We start from the raw sequence: 24,611 nt of genomic DNA, 5'->3' as shown, positions 1-24,611 counted from the left end.
GTAGTAGACCTCACAGTGAAATGCCAAATACAACAGGTGTAGTAGACCTTACAGTGAAATGCCGAATACAACAGGTGTAGTAGACCTTACAGTGAAATGCCAAATACAACAGGTGTAGGTAGACCTTACAGTGAAATGCTGAATACAACAGGTGTAGTAGACCTTACAGTGAAATGCCAAATACAACAGGTGTAGTAGACCTGACAGTGAAATGCTGAATACAACAGGTATAGTAGACCTTACAGTGAAATGCTGAATACAACAGGTGTAGTAGACCTCACAGTGAAATGCCAAATACAACAGGTATAGTAGACCTTACAGTGAAATGCTGAATACAACAGGTGTAGTAGACCTTACAGTGAAATGCCAAATACAACAGGTGTAGTAGACCTCACAGTGAAATGCCGAATACAACAGGTGTAGTAGACCTTACAGTGAAATGCTGAATACAACAGGTGTAGTAGACCTTACAGTGAAATGCCAAATACAACAGGTGTAGTAGACCTTACAGTGAAATGCCAAATACAACAGGTGTAGTAGACCTTACAGTGAAATGCTGAATACAACAGGTGTAGTAGACCTTACAGTGAAATGCTGAATACAACAGGTGTAGGTAGACCTTACAGTGAAATGCTGAATACAACAGGTGTAGTAGACCTTACAGTGAAATGCTGAATACAACAGGTGTAGGTAGACCTTACAGTGAAATGCTGAATACAACAGGTGTAGTAGACCTTACAGTGAAATGCTGAATACAACAGGTGTAGTAGACCTTACAGTGAAATGCTGAATACAACAGGTATAGTAGACCTCACAGTGAAATGCCAAATACAACAGGTGTAGTAGACCTTACAGTGAAATGCCAAATACAACAGGTGTAGTAGACCTTACAGTGAAATGCTGAATACAACAGGTGTAGTAGACCTTACAGTAAAATGCCAAATACAACAGGTGTAGTAGACCTTACAGTGAAATGCTGAATACAACAGGTGTAGTAGACCTTACAGTGAAATGCCAAATACAACAGGTGTAGTAGACCTGACAGTGAAATGCTGAATACAACAGGTGTAGTAGACCTTACAGTGAAATGCCAAATACAACAGGTGTAGTAGACCTCACAGTGAAATGCTGAATACAACAGGTGTAGTAGACCTTACAGTGAAATGCCAAATACAACAGGTGTAGGTAGACCTTACAGTGAAATACTGAATACAACAGGTGTAGTAGACCTTACAGTGAAATGCTGAATACAACAGGTGTAGGTAGACCTTACAGTGAAATGCTGAATACAACAGGTGTAGTAGACCTTACAGTGAAATGCTGAATACAACAGGTGTAGGTAGACCTTACAGTGAAATGCTGAATACAACAGGTGTAGTAGACCTTACAGTGAAATGCTGAATACAACAGGTGTAGTAGACCTTACAGTGAAATGCTGAATACAACAGGTGTAGTAGACCTCACAGTGAAATGCCAAATACAACAGGTGTAGTAGACCTTACAGTGAAATGCCGAATACAACAGGTGTAGTAGACCTTACAGTGAAATGCCAAATACAACAGGTGTAGGTAGACCTTACAGTGAAATGCTGAATACAACAGGTGTAGTAGACCTTACAGTGAAATGCCAAATACAACAGGTGTAGTAGACCTGACAGTGAAATGCTGAATACAACAGGTATAGTAGACCTTACAGTGAAATGCTGAATACAACAGGTGTAGTAGACCTCACAGTGAAATGCCAAATACAACAGGTATAGTAGACCTTACAGTGAAATGCTGAATACAACAGGTGTAGTAGACCTTACAGTGAAATGCCAAATACAACAGGTGTAGTAGACCTCACAGTGAAATGCCGAATACAACAGGTGTAGTAGACCTTACAGTGAAATGCTGAATACAACAGGTGTAGTAGACCTTACAGTGAAATGCCAAATACAACAGGTGTAGTAGACCTTACAGTGAAATGCTGAATACAACAGGTGTAGTAGACCTTACAGTGAAATGCCAAATACAACAGGTGTAGTAGACCTCACAGTGAAATGCTGAATACAACAGGTGTAGTAGACCTTACAGTGAAATGCCAAATACAACAGGTGTAGGTAGACCTTACAGTGAAATACTGAATACAACAGGTGTAGTAGACCTTACAGTGAAATGCTGAATACAACAGGTGTAGGTAGACCTTACAGTGAAATGCTGAATACAACAGGTGTAGTAGACCTTACAGTGAAATGCTGAATACAACAGGTGTAGGTAGACCTTACAGTGAAATGCTGAATACAACAGGTGTAGTAGACCTTACAGTGAAATGCTGAATACAACAGGTGTAGTAGACCTTACAGTGAAATGCTGAATACAACAGGTGTAGTAGACCTCACAGTGAAATGCCAAATACAACAGGTGTAGTAGACCTTACAGTGAAATGCCGAATACAACAGGTGTAGTAGACCTTACAGTGAAATGCCAAATACAACAGGTGTAGGTAGACCTTACAGTGAAATGCTGAATACAACAGGTGTAGTAGACCTTACAGTGAAATGCCAAATACAACAGGTGTAGTAGACCTGACAGTGAAATGCTGAATACAACAGGTATAGTAGACCTTACAGTGAAATGCTGAATACAACAGGTGTAGTAGACCTCACAGTGAAATGCCAAATACAACAGGTATAGTAGACCTTACAGTGAAATGCTGAATACAACAGGTGTAGTAGACCTTACAGTGAAATGCCAAATACAACAGGTGTAGTAGACCTCACAGTGAAATGCCGAATACAACAGGTGTAGTAGACCTTACAGTGAAATGCTGAATACAACAGGTGTAGTAGACCTTACAGTGAAATGCCAAATACAACAGGTGTAGTAGACCTTACAGTGAAATGCCAAATACAACAGGTGTAGTAGACCTTACAGTGAAATGCTGAATACAACAGGTGTAGTAGACCTTACAGTGAAATGCTGAATACAACAGGTGTAGGTAGACCTTACAGTGAAATGCTGAATACAACAGGTGTAGTAGACCTTACAGTGAAATGCTGAATACAACAGGTGTAGGTAGACCTTACAGTGAAATGCTGAATACAACAGGTGTAGTAGACCTTACAGTGAAATGCTGAATACAACAGGTGTAGTAGACCTTACAGTGAAATGCTGAATACAACAGGTATAGTAGACCTCACAGTGAAATGCCAAATACAACAGGTGTAGTAGACCTTACAGTGAAATGCCAAATACAACAGGTGTAGTAGACCTTACAGTGAAATGCTGAATACAACAGGTGTAGTAGACCTTACAGTAAAATGCCAAATACAACAGGTGTAGTAGACCTTACAGTGAAATGCTGAATACAACAGGTGTAGTAGACCTTACAGTGAAATGCCAAATACAACAGGTGTAGTAGACCTGACAGTGAAATGCTGAATACAACAGGTGTAGTAGACCTTACAGTGAAATGCCAAATACAACAGGTGTAGTAGACCTCACAGTGAAATGCTGAATACAACAGGTGTAGTAGACCTTACAGTGAAATGCCAAATACAACAGGTGTAGGTAGACCTTACAGTGAAATACTGAATACAACAGGTGTAGTAGACCTTACAGTGAAATGCTGAATACAACAGGTGTAGGTAGACCTTACAGTGAAATGCTGAATACAACAGGTGTAGTAGACCTTACAGTGAAATGCTGAATACAACAGGTGTAGGTAGACCTTACAGTGAAATGCTGAATACAACAGGTGTAGTAGACCTTACAGTGAAATGCTGAATACAACAGGTGTAGTAGACCTTACAGTGAAATGCTGAATACAACAGGTGTAGTAGACCTCACAGTGAAATGCCAAATACAACAGGTGTAGTAGACCTTACAGTGAAATGCCGAATACAACAGGTGTAGTAGACCTTACAGTGAAATGCCAAATACAACAGGTGTAGGTAGACCTTACAGTGAAATGCTGAATACAACAGGTGTAGTAGACCTTACAGTGAAATGCCAAATACAACAGGTGTAGTAGACCTGACAGTGAAATGCTGAATACAACAGGTATAGTAGACCTTACAGTGAAATGCTGAATACAACAGGTGTAGTAGACCTCACAGTGAAATGCCAAATACAACAGGTATAGTAGACCTTACAGTGAAATGCTGAATACAACAGGTGTAGTAGACCTTACAGTGAAATGCCAAATACAACAGGTGTAGTAGACCTCACAGTGAAATGCCGAATACAACAGGTGTAGTAGACCTTACAGTGAAATGCTGAATACAACAGGTGTAGTAGACCTTACAGTGAAATGCCAAATACAACAGGTGTAGTAGACCTTACAGTGAAATGCCAAATACAACAGGTGTAGTAGACCTTACAGTGAAATGCTGAATACAACAGGTGTAGTAGACCTTACAGTGAAATGCCAAATACAACAGGTGTAGTAGACCTCACAGTGAAATGCTGAATACAACAGGTGTAGTAGACCTTACAGTGAAATGCCAAATACAACAGGTGTAGGTAGACCTTACAGTGAAATACTGAATACAACAGGTGTAGTAGACCTTACAGTGAAATGCTGAATACAACAGGTGTAGGTAGACCTTACAGTGAAATGCTGAATACAACAGGTGTAGTAGACCTTACAGTGAAATGCTGAATACAACAGGTGTAGGTAGACCTTACAGTGAAATGCTGAATACAACAGGTGTAGTAGACCTTACAGTGAAATGCTGAATACAACAGGTGTAGTAGACCTTACAGTGAAATGCTGAATACAACAGGTGTAGTAGACCTCACAGTGAAATGCCAAATACAACAGGTGTAGTAGACCTTACAGTGAAATGCCGAATACAACAGGTGTAGTAGACCTTACAGTGAAATGCCAAATACAACAGGTGTAGGTAGACCTTACAGTGAAATGCTGAATACAACAGGTGTAGTAGACCTTACAGTGAAATGCCAAATACAACAGGTGTAGTAGACCTGACAGTGAAATGCTGAATACAACAGGTATAGTAGACCTTACAGTGAAATGCTGAATACAACAGGTGTAGTAGACCTTACAGTGAAATGCCAAATACAACAGGTGTAGTAGACCTCACAGTGAAATGCCAAATACAACAGGTGTAGTAGACCTCACAGTGAAATGCCAAATACAACAGGTGTAGTAGACCTCACAGTGAAATGCCAAATACAACAGGTGTAGTAGACCTTACAGTGAAATGCTGAATACAACAGGTGTAGTAGACCTTACAGTGAAATGCCAAATACAACAGGTGTAGTAGACCTCACAGTGAAATGCCAAATACAACAGGTGTAGTAGACCTTACAGTGAAATGCCAAATACAACAGGTGTAGTAGACCTTACAGTGAAATGCTGAATACAACAGGTGTAGTAGACCTGACAGTGAAATGCTGAATACAACAGGTGTAGTAGACCTTACAGTGAAATGATGAATACAACAGGTGTAGTAGACCTTACAGTGAAATGCCAAATACAACAGGTGTAGTAGACCTTACAGTGAAATGCCAAATACAACAGGTGTAGTAGACCTTACAGTGAAATGCCAAATACAACAGGTGTAGTAGACCTCACAGTGAAATGCCAAATACAACAGGTGTAGTAGACCTTACAGTGAAATGCTGAATACAACAGGTGTAGGTAGACCTTACAGTGAAATGCTGAATACAACAGGTGTAGTAGACCTTACAGTGAAATGCTGAATACAACAGGTGTAGGTAGACCTTACAGTGAAATGCTGAATACAACAGGTGTAGTAGACCTTACAGTGAAATGCTGAATACAACAGGTGTAGTAGACCTTACAGTGAAATGCTGAATACAACAGGTATAGTAGACCTCACAGTGAAATGCCAAATACAACAGGTGTAGTAGACCTTACAGTGAAATGCCAAATACAACAGGTGTAGTAGACCTTACAGTGAAATGCTGAATACAACAGGTGTAGTAGACCTTACAGTGAAATGCCAAATACAACAGGTGTAGTAGACCTCACAGTGAAATGCTGAATACAACAGGTGTAGTAGACCTTACAGTGAAATGCCAAATACAACAGGTGTAGGTAGACCTTACAGTGAAATACTGAATACAACAGGTGTAGTAGACCTTACAGTGAAATGCTGAATACAACAGGTGTAGGTAGACCTTACAGTGAAATGCTGAATACAACAGGTGTAGTAGACCTTACAGTGAAATGCTGAATACAACAGGTGTAGGTAGACCTTACAGTGAAATGCTGAATACAACAGGTGTAGTAGACCTTACAGTGAAATGCTGAATACAACAGGTGTAGTAGACCTTACAGTGAAATGCTGAATACAACAGGTGTAGTAGACCTCACAGTGAAATGCCGAATACAACAGGTGTAGTAGACCTTACAGTGAAATGCCGAATACAACAGGTGTAGTAGACCTTACAGTGAAATGCCAAATACAACAGGTGTAGGTAGACCTTACAGTGAAATGCTGAATACAACAGGTGTAGTAGACCTTACAGTGAAATGCCAAATACAACAGGTGTAGTAGACCTGACAGTGAAATGCTGAATACAACAGGTATAGTAGACCTTACAGTGAAATGCTGAATACAACAGGTGTAGTAGACCTCACAGTGAAATGCCAAATACAACAGGTATAGTAGACCTTATAGTGAAATGCTGAATACAACAGGTGTAGTAGACCTTACAGTGAAATGCCAAATACAACAGGTGTAGTAGACCTTACAGTGAAATGCCAAATACAACAGGTGTAGTAGACCTCACAGTGAAATGCCAAATACAACAGGTGTAGTAGACCTTACAGTGAAATACTGAATACAACAGGTGTAGTAGACCTTACAGTGAAATGCCAAATACAACAGGTGTAGTAGACCTCACAGTGAAATGCCAAATACAACAGGTGTAGTAGACCTCACAGTGAAATGCCAAATACAACAGGTGTAGTAGACCTCACAGTGAAATGCCAAATACAACAGGTGTAGTAGACCTTACAGTGAAATGCTGAATACAACAGGTGTAGTAGACCTTACAGTGAAATGCCAAATACAACAGGTGTAGTAGACCTCACAGTGAAATGCCAAATACAACAGGTGTAGTAGACCTTACAGTGAAATGCCAAATACAACAGGTGTAGTAGACCTTACAGTGAAATGCTGAATACAACAGGTGTAGTAGACCTGACAGTGAAATGCTGAATACAACAGGTGTAGTAGACCTTACAGTGAAATGATGAATACAACAGGTGTAGTAGACCTTACAGTGAAATGCCAAATACAACAGGTGTAGTAGACCTTACAGTGAAATGCCAAATACAACAGGTGTAGTAGACCTTACAGTGAAATGCCAAATACAACAGGTGTAGTAGACCTTACAGTGAAATGCCGAATACAACAGGTGTAGTAGACCTCACAGTGAAATGCTGAATACAACAGGTGTAGTAGACCTCACAGTGAAATGCCAAATACAACAGGTGTAGTAGACCTCACAGTGAAATGCCAAATACAACAGGTGTAGTAGACCTCACAGTGAAATGCCAAATACAACAGGTGTAGTAGACCTCACAGTGAAATGCTGAATACAACAGGTGTAGTAGACCTCACAGGGAAATGCTGAATACAACAGGTGTAGTAGACCTTACAGTGAAATGTTGAATACAACAGGTGTAGTAGACCTTACAGTGAAATGTTGAATACAACAGGTGTAGTAGACCTTACAGTGAAATGCTGAATACAACAGGTGTAGTAGACCTTACAGTGAAATGCTGAATACAACAGGTGTAGTAGACCTTACAGTGAAATGCTGAATACAACAGGTGTAGTAGACCTCACAGTGAAATGCTGAATACAACAGGTGTAGTAGACCTCACAGTGAAATGCTGAATACAACAGGTGTAGGTAGACCTTACAGTGAAATGCTGAAAACAACAGGTGTAGTAGACCTTACAGTGAAATGCTGAATACAACAGGTGTAGTAGACCTGACAGGGAAATGCTGAATACAACAGGTGTAGTAGACCTCACAGTGAAATGCTGAATACAACAGGTGTAGTAGACCTTACAGTGAAATGCTGAATACAACAGGTGTAGTAGACCTTACAGTGAAATGCTGAATACAACAGGTGTAGTAGACCTCACAGGGAAATGCTGAATACAACAGGTGTAGTAGACCTTACAGTGAAATGCTGAATACAACAGGTGTAGTAGACCTCACAGTGAGATGCTGAATACAACAGGTGTAGTAGACCTCACAGTGAAATGCTGAATACAACAGGTGTGGTAGACCTGAAAGTGAAATGCTGAATACAACAGGTGTGGTAGACCTTACAGTGAAATGCTGAATACAACAGGTGTAGTAGACCTTACAGTGAAATGCTGAATACAACAGGTGTGGTAGACCTTACAGTGAAATGCTGAATACAACAGGTGTAGTAGACCTTACAGTGAAATGCTGAATACAACAGGTGTAGTAGACCTCACAGTGAAATGCTGAATACAACAGGTGTAGTAGACCTCACAGTGAAATGCTGAATACAACAGGTGTAGGTAGACCTTCCAGTGAAATGCTGAAAACAACAGGTGTAGTAGACCTTACAGTGAAATGCTGAATACAACAGGTGTAGTAGACCTGACAGGGAAATGCTGAATACAACAGGTGTAGTAGACCTCACAGTGAAATGCTGAATACAACAGGTGTAGTAGACCTTACAGTGAAATGCTGAATACAACAGGTGTAGTAGACCTTACAGTGAAATGCTGAATACAACAGGTGTAGGTAGACCTCACAGTGAAATGCTGAATACAACAGGTGTAGTAGACCTTACAGTGAAATGCTGAATACAACAGGTGTAGTAGACCTCACAGTGAGATGCTGAATACAACAGGTGTAGTAGACCTCACAGTGAAATGCTGAATACAACAGGTGTAGTAGACCTCACAGTGAAATGCTGAATACAACAGGTGTAGGTAGACCTCACAGTGAAATGCTGAATACAACAGGTGTAGTAGACCTTACAGTGAAATGCTGAATACAACAGGTGTAGTAGACCTTACAGTGAAATGCTGAATACAACAGGTGTAGTAGACCTCAGTGAAATGCTGAATACAACAGGTGTAGTAGACCTCACAGTGAAATGCTGAATACAACAGGCGTAGGTAGACCTCACAGTGAAATGTTGAATACTTACAGGCTCTAACCAACAGTGCAATTTAAGTAAACAAACAAAAAATAAAACTGGTATTAGGTGAACAAGTATAATAAGTAAAGAAATAAAAACAGTAAAAAGTGGAAAAATAACAGTAGCAGTAATGGACGCCAACAAACAACAACAGCTTTTGACCAGATGTTAGCTGCTGAACTCTTCATAACATGTTCTATCTACAGTAGAACAGAATGTTAACAGGCAGAGAGCCTGGGCACTGTTTCGCCTGGCTCAAACCACATGTCACTACAGTCGCTCCCTTCTCCTTCCCTACCTGGCTAAAACTGAATGTTATCTTAGGAAAGTAAAAAAGGTAGTTCTCTGGAGCTTCCATATGAAGATTACAGATGGCCCCTGGAATTGATCAAACACACACAACAACCCTGATGGTCCAAACAGGATTTTAAAAAATGCTGTGTTCTCTTTCTGTTATCAGTTCATGATTTTGGTTCGCTCAATAAAAACCTGGGCAAAGAAAAAATAGACTGACGTTATCAAGACCATGCATCATGTAGGGGCGGCAGGTAGCCTAGTGGAGAGAGTGTTGGACTGGTAACTGGAAGGTTGCAAGATCGAATCCCCGAGTTGACAAGGTAAAAATCTGTCGTTCTGTCCCTGAACAAGGCAGTTAACCCACTGTTCCTAGGCCGTAATTGTAAATAAGAATTTGGTCTTAACTGGCACGTGCTTAGTTAAATGAAAGGTAAAAAAATTAAGGAGAAATATTATATAATCTATAATAAAAATGGTCCTTCCCTGCTACGGCAGACCGGAGGCTCAAACCCAGGTCACATTCTGAGAACACAGAATGTATTGTTGAAGACGCAGTCTGTCTCCACATGGAGTTAATATTGTTTGTTACTATTGTACAAGTTTGTAGCCAGGATGGTTTTTCCTGTGTATTTACAGTGAACGGTTTTCACCACACCCTCACATACAGATATTACTGTGGAACAAGGAGTTTTGTTTAGGCATGCCCAGAGAATACCTTCTCATAAGATTCCTCCACCTGTTTGAGAAGTTTCCCAGGTACCTGTGTAAGCTGCTATGGGTGTCAGAGTTCCCCATTCTCTCTCTGCTCCTCCAGTTCGTCCAGGTTTCCACTCAGTGGGAACACCACGGCCGTCACTATCTGGACAAGTCGAAAGCCTTCTACAATTTCTCATCTTAAAATATATATTTTTAAACCTAACCTGAATCTTAACCACACTGCTAACCTTGATGCCTTACCCACATCTTAAATTAACTTTGCAACTTGACCATCTAGTGGGAACAGAACGACCTGCAGTAGTCATGGAAATATGAGCATTAGGTCAACAACCCATCACTGCCACCTTCTGGTAGAGCGTCAGATGGGACAGGTAACCTTGGTAGAGCGTCAGATGGGACAGGTAACCTTGGTAGAGCGGTCAGATGGGACAGGTAACCTTGGTAGAGCGACAGATGGGACAGGTAACCTTGGTAGAGCGTCAGATGGGACAGGTAACCTTGGTAGAGCGTCAGATGGGACGGGTAACCTTGGTAGAGCGTCAGATGGGACAGGTAACCTTGGTAGAGCGTCAGATGGGACAGGTAACCTTGGTAGAGCGTCAGATGGGACAGGTAACCTTGGTAGAGCGTCAGATGGGACAGGTAACCTTGGTAGAGCGTCAGATGGGACAAGTAACCTTGGTAGAACGGTCAGATGGGACAGGTAACCTTGGTAGAGCGTCAGATGGGACAGGTGACCTCGCAGGTGATGACAAACTAGCATTTGCAGGTGATGACAAACTAGTCTCGTAGGGGGCCATCCTTCCAAATATTGTATCGTTGGGTGTCAGGCTAAAAGCAAACAGGCAAACAGTTTGAAAAGAAAACCTGACTGTTGTTTTGCATCTGTTCAACTTTATTTGTTATCAATGCAATAATAACAGGAGCAAGAAGCAGAACATACAGGAACAAGAAGGGCTCCAATGACATGCTGCTACACAATAAATAGGAAGAACATCCGACTGGAACAGCAGACGGGGGCCAGTGGGGCCTTGGTTGGTTAGCACACCTGAACACAGAGAGATGAAGTGGGAAAGGAGTTAAGAGAGGTGCTGCTGCCCCCCCCCCCTCCCTGTAGATCATAGATGCATCTCAAAATGGCGCCCTATTCCCTATGGGTCCTGGTCAAGAGTAGTGCACTATATAAGGAATAGAGCGCCATTTGGGACACACCCACAGGGATGAGATAGAGGTGCGCCCTAAACATTGTGATTCATTCCAGTCCAACATGGGAAGATGACAGGACTACACCTCACTGGCCCCTATTACTCCGGAGACAGAAAGGTAATGGGGGGGGGCTTTCTGATGACGAACGGACAGAGGCCGGGATGCATCTAGCGTCTTAAAGTAGGAGTGCTCATCTAGGAGAAGGTCTCCCCTCTTATGCGTATGATTTACAAGGACACACACACAAAAAAAACTCATACTAAATCAGCTCTACACCGAGACACTTAGAGAATATACACATCCTGATCTCCTGCCTATTAAAAACACAATACTCACAAGGCCCACTACATACAGCAAGACAGTTAGACCACGACAGATCTTCTTCTAACGTGGAAGGAGTCCCAAATGGCACCTTGATTCCCTTTAAAAAAGTGCACTACTTTTGACCAGGGCCCATAGGGAATAGGATCCCAATTTGGGACATATCCAAGCTCTTCAGCCTTAACGACATATTAGAATGGAATCCGTAACTTAAAAAAAAAAAAAGACTATAGATATTAGGATATACTATATAATATTAATTTTACGAGGTCATCGTCATCCCTACGTTAAATGAACAACAAAAAAAACGCTAAACTAACTATAATCCAGAACACATGGTAGTAACTATACAAGCCCAGCAAGCCAAACAAAACATGAATCAAATGTAGCACCTTCCTTCCTGACTTCCTGCCTGACTTCCTGCTGTCGTCAAAACTAGGAAATCAGACAAACAGTGGAACTGGCCAACACGGACTAATAACAAGTCAATAACACAACAATTAAATGCTTTAAGTATGTTTGACTTTAACAACATTTGAGGTTATGAATTAGGCCAGAATTAGGTTGGACTATTGTCAATGTATTAAAAATAAAATAGACCTACATATTGATAGTACAGGAAAACTTAAATAAACAAAAAAAAAGATCTCTCTCGGGGACCAACAAAGTACTTGTACATTTATTAACATGAATATAGACCCCTTGAAACACTTCAATGGGAAACGTACCTTACAGAATTGTGTGTTTTACTCCATTTTTCATGTAACTCCATGGCCATTAATACCTCAGTGTGACAACAGAACAAATGAGAACTACGTAATTCTCAAAAGAACGGAATAATGCCTCCCAAGTCTATTACAGAAGTTACCCTAAAAAAAAGGAGATTTGACTGCTTGTGTTCCTAACTCATTTCAACATACAATACCATCTGCCTTTTATCAATGAAAAAATAAAGGACATTCACTGGGTACCTCCCTACCTCTCTTGCTGTACCAGAGCTCTGGTCCAGGGCATTCATTCCTTAGTGGTAGAAACAACACCCTGGACCAGAGCTACCTCAAGTCCAGCGATTTTAAACGTGGTATAAAGAAAGAGTATCTGAGGTTGTTCTCCAGCTAGTTACCCTTCCACAGTCCCTAGTCAAATAAATCCTACGAGCTCTGCACCTCCGTAATATCATCACTGCCTTCCTCCACCTACCAGTTCCCTTTCAACACCTGTATCTTTGTGTAGACAGACACGATACAGACTCGACAACGACCTTCCGCAGAATGCTTTCACTGGCTAAAAGGAAACAACAGTCTTTAGACTAACGCTGTATAAACTTCTCTAGAACATAACCTGATGGATAAATCGCTTTAAAACGGTTTTCCAGATACAGATGAAGTCTAGTTCTGGACACAGATTAAGTCTAGTTCTGGACACAGGTGAAGTCTAGTTCTGGACACAGGTGAAGTCTAGTTCTGGACACAGATGAAGTCTAGTTCTGGACACAGATGAAGTCTAGTTCTGGACACAGATGAAGTCTAGTTCTGGACACAGATGAAGTCTAGTTCTGGACACAGATGAAGTCTAGTTCTGACACAGATGAAGTCTAGTTCTGGACACAGATGAAGTCTAGTTCTGGACACAGATGAAGTCTAGTTCTGGACACAGATGAAGTCTAGTTCTGGACACAGATGAAGTCTAGTTCTGGACACAGATGAAGTCTAGTTCTGGACACAGATTAAGTCTAGTTCTGGACACAGATTAAGTCTAGTTCTGGACACAGATGAAGTCTAGTTCTGGACACAGATGAAGTCTAGTTCTGGAGAAAAAAAAAACACTTTCAAAAAGGTGATTGTCCATAAAAATAAAAATAAAGTTCGTTTTTTTTAGGCCAGGACTAGACTTAATCCGAGTGTGGGAAACCAATCCTATGTTTTGTGATGTAGTTGTTTTACACTGGCTGCCATGAGAAGGTTATGAGTCTCTCTTTAGTTCCCTTTCTCAGCTGGCTGAGTGTGTACACTCATCCTTGACAGGATGTCCTCAAGCATCCTTGTTGATCATGATAGCACTGGTATATCCTTCTCTCTTGAACCACGTATCCAATTACTGGATTTAGAATGTTACTCTGTTCCCCGCTGATACATTGTTTCAACAGATTCTCACATAACAATGGTTGACCATTCCATAAGGAGAGAATTAATATAATATATATAATAACTTCCAGTCACTCACTGAGCCCTTATCTGCCAAATAAATCCAAGACATGAGTGCCACTTTAACATGATGCCAATGAGAACCGTAGAGAGAGAGAGAGAGAGAGAGAGAGAGAGAAACAGAGAGAGAGAAACAGAGAGAGAGAGAGAGAGATGCTATTATACAGTATTGTCTCAGAGTCTATTGGGCCCAGCCCTTTGCTCTCTAGGCCTGACCCTTGGGTGCCATTTGGAACGCAGATTAGATAGAAGCTTCTAAGCCGCAGTAGATCAGATCAAAGAGCGCAGTTAGTTCCCATTCATCTGCAGGGGACCTTTAGGTATGAGCAGACTCATCCTGCCAGTAGCACTGGCCGCACTCTTAATCACCTCCATCCATCTGTAGAGAGGAGGGAAGGAGAGAGAAACAGAGAGAGGGAGAGAGAAACAGAGGGGAAGGAGAGAGGGGGTGGAAAGAGGGAGAGAGGAGAGAGAGCGAGGGAGTGAGAGAAACAGAGGGAAAAAGAGAGAGCGAGGGAGAGAGAGAGAGAAAGAGAGAGAGGACATCAGAGCTATTACAGCCATTGTGTAAACACAAAGCACCACTCCATCTCCGTAACACTGACCTGTTTAGCCAAAAACTGCGGCCAAGTTTTACAATTAAAATGCGTCCAAGGAAATGTTCTGGAATCCTAATGACGCATTGTTGGAAGGAGTCAAATAATGAATGAAACAGTCACTATACCTCTCGAATGTATACTCGCTCTCCGCCCGGAAGAAATAGACGTGGGACTTGAAGTGCAGTTTGAACACGTATTCCTTGTGGATGCTGTCTGACTCTCCCGGGCTGCTCACGGTGTAACCTAGCAACGGGAGGCTGGCCAGCGGGAAATCATCCTGAACACAGAAATAGACAGTTGGCTTGGATACCTTACCATCCAGAGAACACTTCAACATAAAACCCAACAGAGGACATTTGGTCTCAGCAAAGGAGTCTGAAATTGAGACGTTTATAAGCATCTAGGCTGCATTTGCAGTACAACAAACATGTCAATTGGTTGTGTAAAAAGCCATCCTGCAGTATTAAAAGTCAAGTGTGTGGCCAGTACCTGCGGAGTCTTGTAAAACAGACAGAAGTTGGTGAAGACCACCTAGAACTTCTGGCAGCCATTTTGTGTTATTGTTCAGTGTGTGTTCAGGGTTCGGTGTGTGTTCAGGGTGTGTTCAGGGTGTGTTCAGGGTTCGGTGTGTGTTCAGGGTGTGTTCAGGGTGTGTTCAGGGTTCGGTGTGTGTTCAGGGTTTGGTGTGTGTTCAGGGTTCGGTGTGTGTTCAGGGTTCGGTGTGTGTTCAGTGTGTGTTCAGGGTGTGTTCAGTGTGTGTTCAGGGTGTGTTCAGTGTGTGTTCAGGGTTTGGTGTGTGTTCAGGGTTCAGTGTGTGTTCAGGGTTCAGTGTGTGTTCAGGGTTCAGTGTGTGTTCAGTGTGTGTTCAGGGTGTGTTCAGGGTTCGGTGTGTGTTCAGTGTGTGTTCAGGGTTCGGTGTGTGGCCAGTACCTGGTGAGTCTTGTAAAAGAACAGACAGAAGTTGGTGAAGACCACCCAGAGCTTCTGCCAGCCGTTGCTGTTCTTGAATTTACGTAGGAGGTAACCTGAGAGCTGGTTCTGAAGACAAGACCGGAAAGGACAGGACAGTCAGCAGTGTTGAAGAGTAGTGAACTACTTGTAGTTCAAGTCATTTAACAACATTTGTGCAGTAGCTTGGTGTTAGTTGAACAAAATTCAAATCTAGATTGTGTTTTCAGTAGTCAATGACGTTTTCTTTTACCATGTAGCTGTGTAGCTAACTACTGGAACTACAGACTTGCCTAATTCTGTTGAAGCATACAGTGCCTTCAGAATGTATTCATACCCCTCGACTTAAGAGCTTTACACACCTGGATTGTGCAACATTATCCCATTATTCTTTTCAAAATTCTTAAAAGTTCTGTTAAATAGTTTAAAAAAAAAAAATTCTAGACAACCATTTCCAGGTTTTGCCATAGATTTTTACGTATCTTTAAGTCAAAACTGTAACTCGGCGACTAAGGAACATTCACTGCTGTCTTGGTAAGCAACCCCAGTGTATATTTGGCCTTGTGTTGTAGGTTATTGTCCTGCTGAAAGGTGAATTCGTCTCCCAGTGTCTGGTGGAAAGCAGACAACCAGGTTTTCCTCTAGGATGTTGCCTGTGCTTAGCTCCATTCAGTTTCTTTTTCATCCTGAAAACCCCCCCGAGTCCTTAATGATTACAAGCATACCCATAACATGATGCAGCCATCACTATGCTTAAAAATATGGTGCGTGCTGCTCAGTAAAGTACATTTTCCACAGACATAACACTTTGTATTCAGAACAAAAAGCGTTTTTGTTTGTTGCTGTTTTACTTTAGTGCCTCTGTACTGGCTTCCTTCTATTCACTCTGTCAATTAGGTTCGTATTGTGGAGTAACTACAATGTTGATCCATCCTCAGGTTCTCAGCCATTTAAAGGTTTAACGGTTTTTAATGTCACCATTGACCTCATGGCGAAATCCATAAACGGTTGCCTGCCTCTCTGGTAACCGAGTTAGGAAGGTCGCCTGTATCTTTGTAGTGACTGGGTGTATTGATACACCATCCAAAGCGTAATTATACTGAACAACATAAACCAACATGCATCAATTTCTGAGATTTTACTGAGTTACAATTCATATGAGGAAATCAGTCAATTGAAATAAATGAGTTAGTCCCCAAGCTATGGATTTCACATGACTGGGAATACAGATACGCATCTGTTGGTCATAGTTACCTCACAATGGGCCTCTGGATCTCGTCACAGTATTTCTGTGCATTAAAATTGCCATCCATTAAATGCAATTGTGTTCGTTGTCCGTAACTTGTGACTGCCCCTTCCCATAACCCCACCGACCACTATGGGGCAACTCTGTTCACAACGTTGACATCAGCAAACCGCTCGCCCACACGATGCCATACACGTGGTCTGCGGTTGTGAGGCCGGTTGGACACACTGCCAAATTCTCAAAAACGACATTGAGGCGGCTTATGGTAGAGAAATTAACATTATCTGGCAACAGCTCTGGTGGACATTCCTGCAGTTATCATTCCAATTGCACGCTCCCTCAAAACTTGAGACATCTGTGGCATTGTGTTGGGCGACAGCACAAGGGGCACCTGTCCCCAGCACAAGGGGCACCTGTGTAATGATCATGCTGTTTAATCAGCTTCTTGATATGCCACACCTGTCAGGTGGATGGATTATCTTGGCAAAGGAGTAATGTTCACTAACAGAAACACAAACAAATTTGTGCACAACATTTGAGAGAAATAAGCTTGTGCATGGAACATTTCTGTGATGTTTTATTTCAGCTCATGAAACCTGGGACCAACACTTTACATGTTGTGTTTTATATTTTTGTTCAGTATAATAACTTCACCATGCTCAAAGGGATATTCAATATTTGCTGATTTTTTTTACCCATCTACCAATAGGTTCCCTTCTTTGCAAAGCGTTGGAAAACCTCCCTGGTCTTTGTGGTTGAATTTGTGTTTGAAATTCACAGCTCGACAGACAGACCTTACACAAAATTGTATGTGTGGGTTACAGAGATGACGTAGTCATTGAAAAATCATGTTAAACTCTATTATTGCACACAGAGTGTGTCTATGCAACTTAGTATGTGACTTGTTAAGCAAATATTTACTCCTGAAATGATTTAGGCTTACCATAACAAAGGGGTTGAAAACGTAATAAGACAGTTGAGCTTTTCATTTTTAACGAATCTGTTAAAAAGTCTAAAAACATAATTCCACTTTGACATTATGGGGTATTGTGTGTCGGTCAAGGGGTGTGAATACCTTCTGAAGGCGCTGGAGTCTGTGTTTAATAGGCTAAATTTCACATTAACCTATGACCCCAAAGGGATCTGTCCTTGTGATTTGTCGTCTGACATTTCAGATTTTTCATATAATTTTTTTTTACACCAAAGTAGTTTAGATATAGTGAACTACTGTTTCAAAGTAACTTTAGTTAAGTAAACTATATTTTTGTCTTTGGGGTAGTTTAAGTGTAGATTATCTTTTTCCAGTGAGAAGTAATTGAAGCTTGGTAAACGATATTTTCAGAGTAGCTCCCCCAACACTGCAGATCAGTAAACTGTATGCATCATTTGGCGTCTCCCTGTGAAATTCTACCATCAGTTTGGTAATTATTTCTATCATGGTTCTACTATAGTGCCTGATTCTACCATGGTTCTAGTCCGGTAGCTGGTTCCAGAATGGCTATAGTTTGTTACCTGGTTCTAGTATGATTCCAGTCTTGCACCTGGTACTACCATTGCTCTAGTCTGGTACCTGGTTCTACCCTGGTTCTGGTATGGTTCTAGTCTGGTACCTGGTTCTAGTTTGGAGAACGGTTCTACCATAATTTTAGTCTGGTACCTGGTTCTACCATGGTTCTAGTCTGGTACGTACCTGGTTCTAGTCTGGTACGTACCTGGTTCTAGTCTGGTACGTGGTTCTAGTCTGGTACCTGGTTATATCATGGTTCTAGTCTGGTACCTGGTTCTATCATGGTTCTAGTCTGGTACCTGGTTCTATCATGGTTCCACCATGGTTCTAGTCTGGTACTTGGTTCTAGTCTGGTGTATGTTTCTAGCCTGGTAACTGGATCTAGTAAGGTTATAGTCTTGTACCTGGTTCTACCACTGTTCTAGTCTTGTACCTGGTTCTTCCACTGTTCTAGTAAGTTTATTGTCTGGTACCTGGTTCAAGTACAGTTGTAGTCTTGTACCTGGTTCTATCATTGATCTAGTCTGGTACGGTTCTAGTATGGTACCTGGTTCTACCATAGTTCTAGCATGGTTGCAGTATGGTACCTGGTTCTAGCTTGGTTCTAGTCTGGTACCTTGTTCTATCATGGTTCTAGTCTGGTACGTACCTGGTTCTAGTCTGGTCCTGGTCCTAGTCTGGTTCTAGCATGGTTCTAGTCTGATACCTGGTTCAAGTATGGTTGTAGTCTGGTATCTGGTTCTATCATTGTTCTGGTATGGTTGCAGTCTGGTGCGGTTCCAGTCTGGTACCTGGCTCTACCATGGTTCTAGTCTGGTGTATGGTCCTAGTCTGGTACCTGGTTCTAGTATGGTGTATGATTCTAGTCTGGTACCTGATTCTAGTATGGTACCTAGTTCTACCATGGTTCTAGTCTGGTACCTGGTCTAGTATGGTTCTAGTCTGGTACCTGCTTCTAGGCTGATTCTAGTCTGGTACCTGCTTCTATCATGGTTCTAGTCTGGTACCTGGTTCTAAAATGGTTTAAGTATGGTTCTAGTCTGGTACCTGGTTCTACAGTCTGGAACCTGGTTCTGCTAGTGGTGGTACCTGGTTCATGCGCAGATAATCAGTGAGTGAGAGGTTCTGGTTGCGGTACCAGCAGACGTGTGTGATGGTGTTGGGTCTCTGGCCCTGACCCAGCAGGTAACGAGGAGGGAGCTCTGGAGACACGGCTGGGGAACAGAACACTGGGGGGGAGGGGCAGAGACAGAGGAAAGGACAGAGAAAGAGGGCAAGTAGAGAGGGAGAGAAAGAAAGAGGGGCAGAAAGCAAAAAGGACAGAGAAAGAAAGGGGTGTGGATAAAGGAGGAAAGCAACATAGGATGAGTTGGCAGGTTACATTCAGTGACAGAAACAAAACGGTAGATTAGAAAGTCCTTCAGCCAGGGCTGTGGAGGGGAGGAGTTAGTTAAAGACGGAACAAGATTGGTCATAGATAAAGAACACATGCTTCTGATTGGAGTGTTTTCCACAAAGACAAGACTTCAGTGCAAGGAAGTGATGAAACAGTGAAACACTGAAATGAAACAGAAAATATCATCAGAGGAGAGAGATGAATCATGGGAGAGAGAGTGGAGCAGGGAGGTGCAGGAGAATGACTATGGGGTGAGGAGATGAGGACAGGCCGTGTATCCACTGCTCTGTGTGCCCAATGAAAGCTTCCCCAAATACTGCAGCTCTGAGTGACAGCTGCCCCAAAATCCTGCAGCACTGAGTGACAGCTGCCCCAAAATCCTGCAGCTCTGACTGACAGCTGCCCCAAAATCCTGCAGCTCTGACTGACAGCTGCCCCAAAATCCTGCAGCTCTGACTGACAGCTGCCCCTAAATCCTTATTTTTCTTATCCCCCCCCCCCCCCCCCCCAGTAGGACTTTTGCCTTTTGGTAGGCCGTCATTGTAAATAAGAATTTGTTTTTAACTGACTTCCCTGGTTAAATAAAAGTAAAATAAAACATACAAATAAAACTCCTGCTTCCTGTTTACAAACAAGAGCTCAAACAGGAAGTACCAGTGATGTGCTCAATACAGAAGTGGTTGGATGAAGCAGAAGTGAGGTTACAGGAGTGTTTTGCTAGTACGGCCAGGGATATGTTCCGGGATTCATCGGATAACACTGAGAAGTTCAGCACAACCGTCACAGGCTTTATCATCAATAAGAGCACAGACGATGTCTTCCCCACAGTGACTGTAAGAACGTATCCAAATCAAAAACCATGGATTACATTGATTTCAGACAATAGCCACGCTGAGCTAAAAGGCTAGAGCTACAGTTTACAAGAAAGCCCGCGACAACATCCGATGAGACATCAAACATGCGACAGGACAATATAGGAGGAAAGTGGCGTCCTATTACACCGGCGCCAATGCTCGTCGTATGTGGCAGGTCGATAGCTGATTACAAAAGGGAAACCCAGCCAGCCACGCCCGCCCAAACGGCCGGCCAGCCACGCCCGCCCAAACGGCCGGCCAGCCACGCCCGCCCAAACGGCCGGCCAGCCACGCCCGCCCAAACTGCCGGCCAGCCACGCCCGCCCAAACGGCCAGCCACGCCCAAATAAGCTAAATGCCCTTTTATGCTCGCATCGAGGAATAGAACACTGTTCCTTCATGAAAGCACCTGTTTTTCCAGATGACTGCGTGATTTTGCTCTCCTTGGCCGACGTGAGTAAAACTTTTAAACAGGTTAAGAATCACAAGGCCCACCGGGCCAGACAGAATACCAGGGCTCGTACTCAAAGCATGCACAGACCAGCTCGGCTAGTTTCTTCACTGTAATCCCAACATATTTCATGCTGACCACCATTGTCCCTGTTCCAAAGAACTCCAAGGTAACCTGCCTAAATGACTATCGTCCTGCAGCACTCACATCTGTAATTAGGATGTGCTTTGAAAAAGGCTGGTCATGTCTCACATCAACACCATCATTCCAGACACCCTGGACGCACTCCAATTCACATAACGCACCAACACATCCAAATCCACAGATTTCACGTCACACCGCCCTCTCCCACCCCGGACAAGAGGGGGAATAACTACAGCGTTCAACACTATAGTCCCCTCCAAGCTCACCACCTAGCTAAGGACCCTGGAACTGAACCCCTCCCTCTGCAACTGGATCCTGGACTTCCTGAGTTGGTAAGGGTAGACAACAACACCTCCGCAACGCTGATCCTAACCACGGGGGCCCCTCAGGGGTGTGTCCTTAACCCTCTACTGTACTCCCCATTCACCCACGAATGCGTGGCACAACTTCAACACCATTATCAAGTTGGCGGACGACTCGAAGGTGGTAGGCCTGATGAGCCAGCTCTACAGGGACGAGGTCAGTGACCTGGCAGTGTGGTGACAGGACAGCAACCTCTCCCTAAACATCAGTAAGATCAAGGAGCTGATCGTGTGTTACAGGAGAAAGAGAGAAGAGCAAGCCACCATCCATTGTAGTGGAGCGGGTTGAGAGCTTCAAGTTCCTTGGCGTCCACATCACTAAGGACCTAACATGGTCCAAACACACACACACACACCGCACAGTCATGAAGAAGGGGCACGGCTTTTCATACAGGTTGACTTTTTACACCACATCCGGTCCATTTTTATGTACAGTACCTGTCAAAGGTTTGGACACACCTACTCAAAGGTGTTCCTTTATTTTTTGTATAAAAAAAACAACAACTATTTTCTACATTGTAGAATAATAGTGAAGACATCAAAACTAATGAAATAACACATATGTTGTAGTTATAACACATATGTTGGAGTTATGTTGTAACCAGAAAAGTGTTAAATCAAAATACATTTTATATTTGAGATTCTTCAAAGCAGCCACCCTTTTCCTTGATGACAGCTTTGTACACTCTTGGCATTCTCTCAACCAGCTTCACCTGGAATGCTTATCCAACAGTCCTGAAGGAGTTCCCACATATGCTGAGCACTTGTTGGCTGCTTTTCCTTCACTCTGCGGTCCGACTCATCCCAAACCATCTCAATTTGGTTGAGGTCGGGGGGATTGTGGATGCCAGGTCATCTGATGCAGCACTCCATCACTCTCCTTGGTCAAATAGCCCTTACACAGCCTGGAGGTGTGTTTTGGGTCATTGTCCTGTTGAAAAACAAATTATAGTCTCACTAAGTACAAACCAGATGGGATGGCATATCGCTGCAGAATGCTGTGGTAGCTATTCTGGTTAAGAATTCTAAATAAATCAGACAGTGTCACCAGCAAAGCACCCCCACATCATAACACCTCGTTCTCTATGCTTCACGGTGGAACCACATGTGGAGATCATCCGTTCACCCACACCGCGTCTCACAACGACACAGCAGTTGGAACCAAAAATCTCCAGTTTGGACTCATCAGACCAAAGGAAACATTTCCACCAGTCTAATGTCCATTGCTCGTGTTTCTTGACCCAAGCAAGTCTCTTCTTCTTATTGGTGTCCTTTAGTAGTGGTTTCTTTGCAGTAATTCAACCATGAAGGCCTGATGCACGCAGTCTCCTCTGAACAGTTGATGTTGAGATGTGTCTGTTACTTGAACTTGGTGAAGCATTTATTTGGGCAGCAATTTCTGAGACTGGTAACTCAAATGAACTTATCCTCTGCAGCAGAGGTAACTCTGGGTCTTCCTTTCTTGTGTCGGTCACTATGAGAGCCAGTTATCATAGCGCTTGATGGTTCGTGTGACTGCACTTGAAGAAACTTTCAAAGTTCTTGAAACTTTCCGTATTGACTGACCTTCATGTCTTAAAGTAATGATAAAATGTTGTTTCGCTTCACTTCTTTGAGTTGTCTTTGCCATATTATGGTCTTGGTCTTTTACCAAATAGGGCTGTCTTCTGTATACCACCCCTACCTTGTCACAACACAAGTGATTGGCTCAAATGCATTAAGAAAGAAATTACACAAATTAACTTAAGGTACACCTGTTAATTGAAATGCATTCCAGGTGACTACCTCATAAAGCTGGTTGAGAGAATGCCAAGTGTGCAAAGCTGTCAAGGCAACGAGTGGCTATTTGAAGAATCTCAAATATAAAATATATTTTGATTTCATTAGCCCTTTTTTGGTTGCTACATGATTCCATATGTGCTATTTCATAGTTTTGATGACTTCACTATTATCCTACAACGTAGAAAATAGAAAAAATAAAGAAAAACCCTTGAATGAGTAGGTGTTCAAACTTTTGACCGGTAGTGAGTGAGATATACACACACATACATATAATATATATATACATATAATATATATACACACATATAATATATATACACACATAATATATATACACACACACACACTCACTGCTCTGATCTTTATTCTACTATTATTATGATCTATCCTGATGTCTAGTCACTTTACCCTGCCTTCATGTACATATCTACCTCTGCACTTTGATCTGGTACGGGTACTTCCTGTATATAGCTCCACATTGATCTGGTACTGGTACTTCCTGTATATAGCTCCAGATTGATCTGGTACTCCGTCTATATAGCGCCATATTGATCTGGTACTTCCTGTATATATTTCCACATTGATCTGGTACGAGTACTTCCTGTATATAGCTTCACATTGATCTGGTACTCCCTGTATATAGCTTCACATTGATCTGGTACTCCCTGTATATAGCTCCACATTGATCTGGTACTTCCTGTATATAGCTTCACATTGATCTGGTACTCCCTGTATATAGCTTCACATTGATCTGGTACTCCCTGTATATAGCTTCACATTGATCTGGTACTCCCTGTATATAGCTTCACATTGATCTGGTACTTCCTGTATATAGCTACACATTGATCTGGTACTGGTACTTCCTGTATATAGCTCCACATTGATCTGGTACTTCCTGTATATAGCTCCACATTGATCTGGTACTCCCTGTATATAGCTTCACATTGATCTGGTACTGGTACTTCCTGTATGTAGCTCCACATTGATCTGGTACTTCCTGTATATAGCTCCACATTGATCTGGTACTGGTACTTCCTGTATATAGCTTCACATTGATCTGGTACTGGTACTTCCTGTATGTAGCTCCACATTGATCTGGTACTCCCTGTATATAGCTTCACATTGATCTGGTACTGGTACTTCCTGTATGTAGCTCCATTCTTGTATATTTCATTTTATTCCTCGTGTTACTATTATAATTCTTTACTTTTTAACTCTGCATTGTTGGGAAGGGCTCATAAGCATTTCACGGTAAAGTCTACATCCGTTGTATTCGGTGCAGGTGACCAATAACATTTGATTTGTATGTGTGTCGCCAGACAATAACCGAAAGGTCGCAAAGACGAATCGCAGACAAGGTGAAACATATGTCGATGTGCCCTTGAGCAAGGTACCTAATCT

At 42.3% G+C, this 24,611-nt stretch overlaps 1 protein-coding gene across 9 annotated transcripts in view; it reads right to left on the bottom strand.

Moving 5' to 3' along the window:
* Window positions 1-11,064: 11,064 nt before the first annotated feature.
* LOC139409571 (FERM, RhoGEF and pleckstrin domain protein 2) overlaps window positions 11,065-24,611 on the bottom strand; it is an 84,747-nt gene continuing 71,200 nt past the window's right edge. For 3 of the 9 annotated variants that reach the window (XM_071154929.1, XM_071154931.1, XM_071154926.1), the window contains 4 exons: window positions 19,311-19,450; window positions 15,451-15,558; window positions 14,646-14,797; window positions 11,065-14,300 (listed from right to left, as the gene is read on the bottom strand). In XM_071154929.1, the coding sequence (XP_071011030.1) occupies window positions 14,210-14,300; window positions 14,646-14,797; window positions 15,451-15,558; window positions 19,311-19,450 (491 nt within the window). In that variant the 3' untranslated portion in view covers window positions 11,065-14,209. Of the gene's footprint in view, window positions 14,301-14,645; window positions 14,798-15,450; window positions 15,559-19,310; window positions 19,451-24,611 lie in introns of those variants that run through there. The other 6 variants (XM_071154925.1, XM_071154927.1, XM_071154928.1 and 3 more) reach the window with 3 other exon arrangements.

The sequence above is a fragment of the Oncorhynchus clarkii genome, chromosome 5 (assembly GCF_045791955.1).
Source record: "Oncorhynchus clarkii lewisi isolate Uvic-CL-2024 chromosome 5, UVic_Ocla_1.0, whole genome shotgun sequence".
In the NCBI taxonomy this organism is placed as follows: Eukaryota; Metazoa; Chordata; class Actinopteri; order Salmoniformes; family Salmonidae; genus Oncorhynchus; species Oncorhynchus clarkii.
The sequence above is the reverse complement of the archived record's forward strand: the minus strand, read 5'-3'. Positions and strand labels throughout refer to the sequence as shown.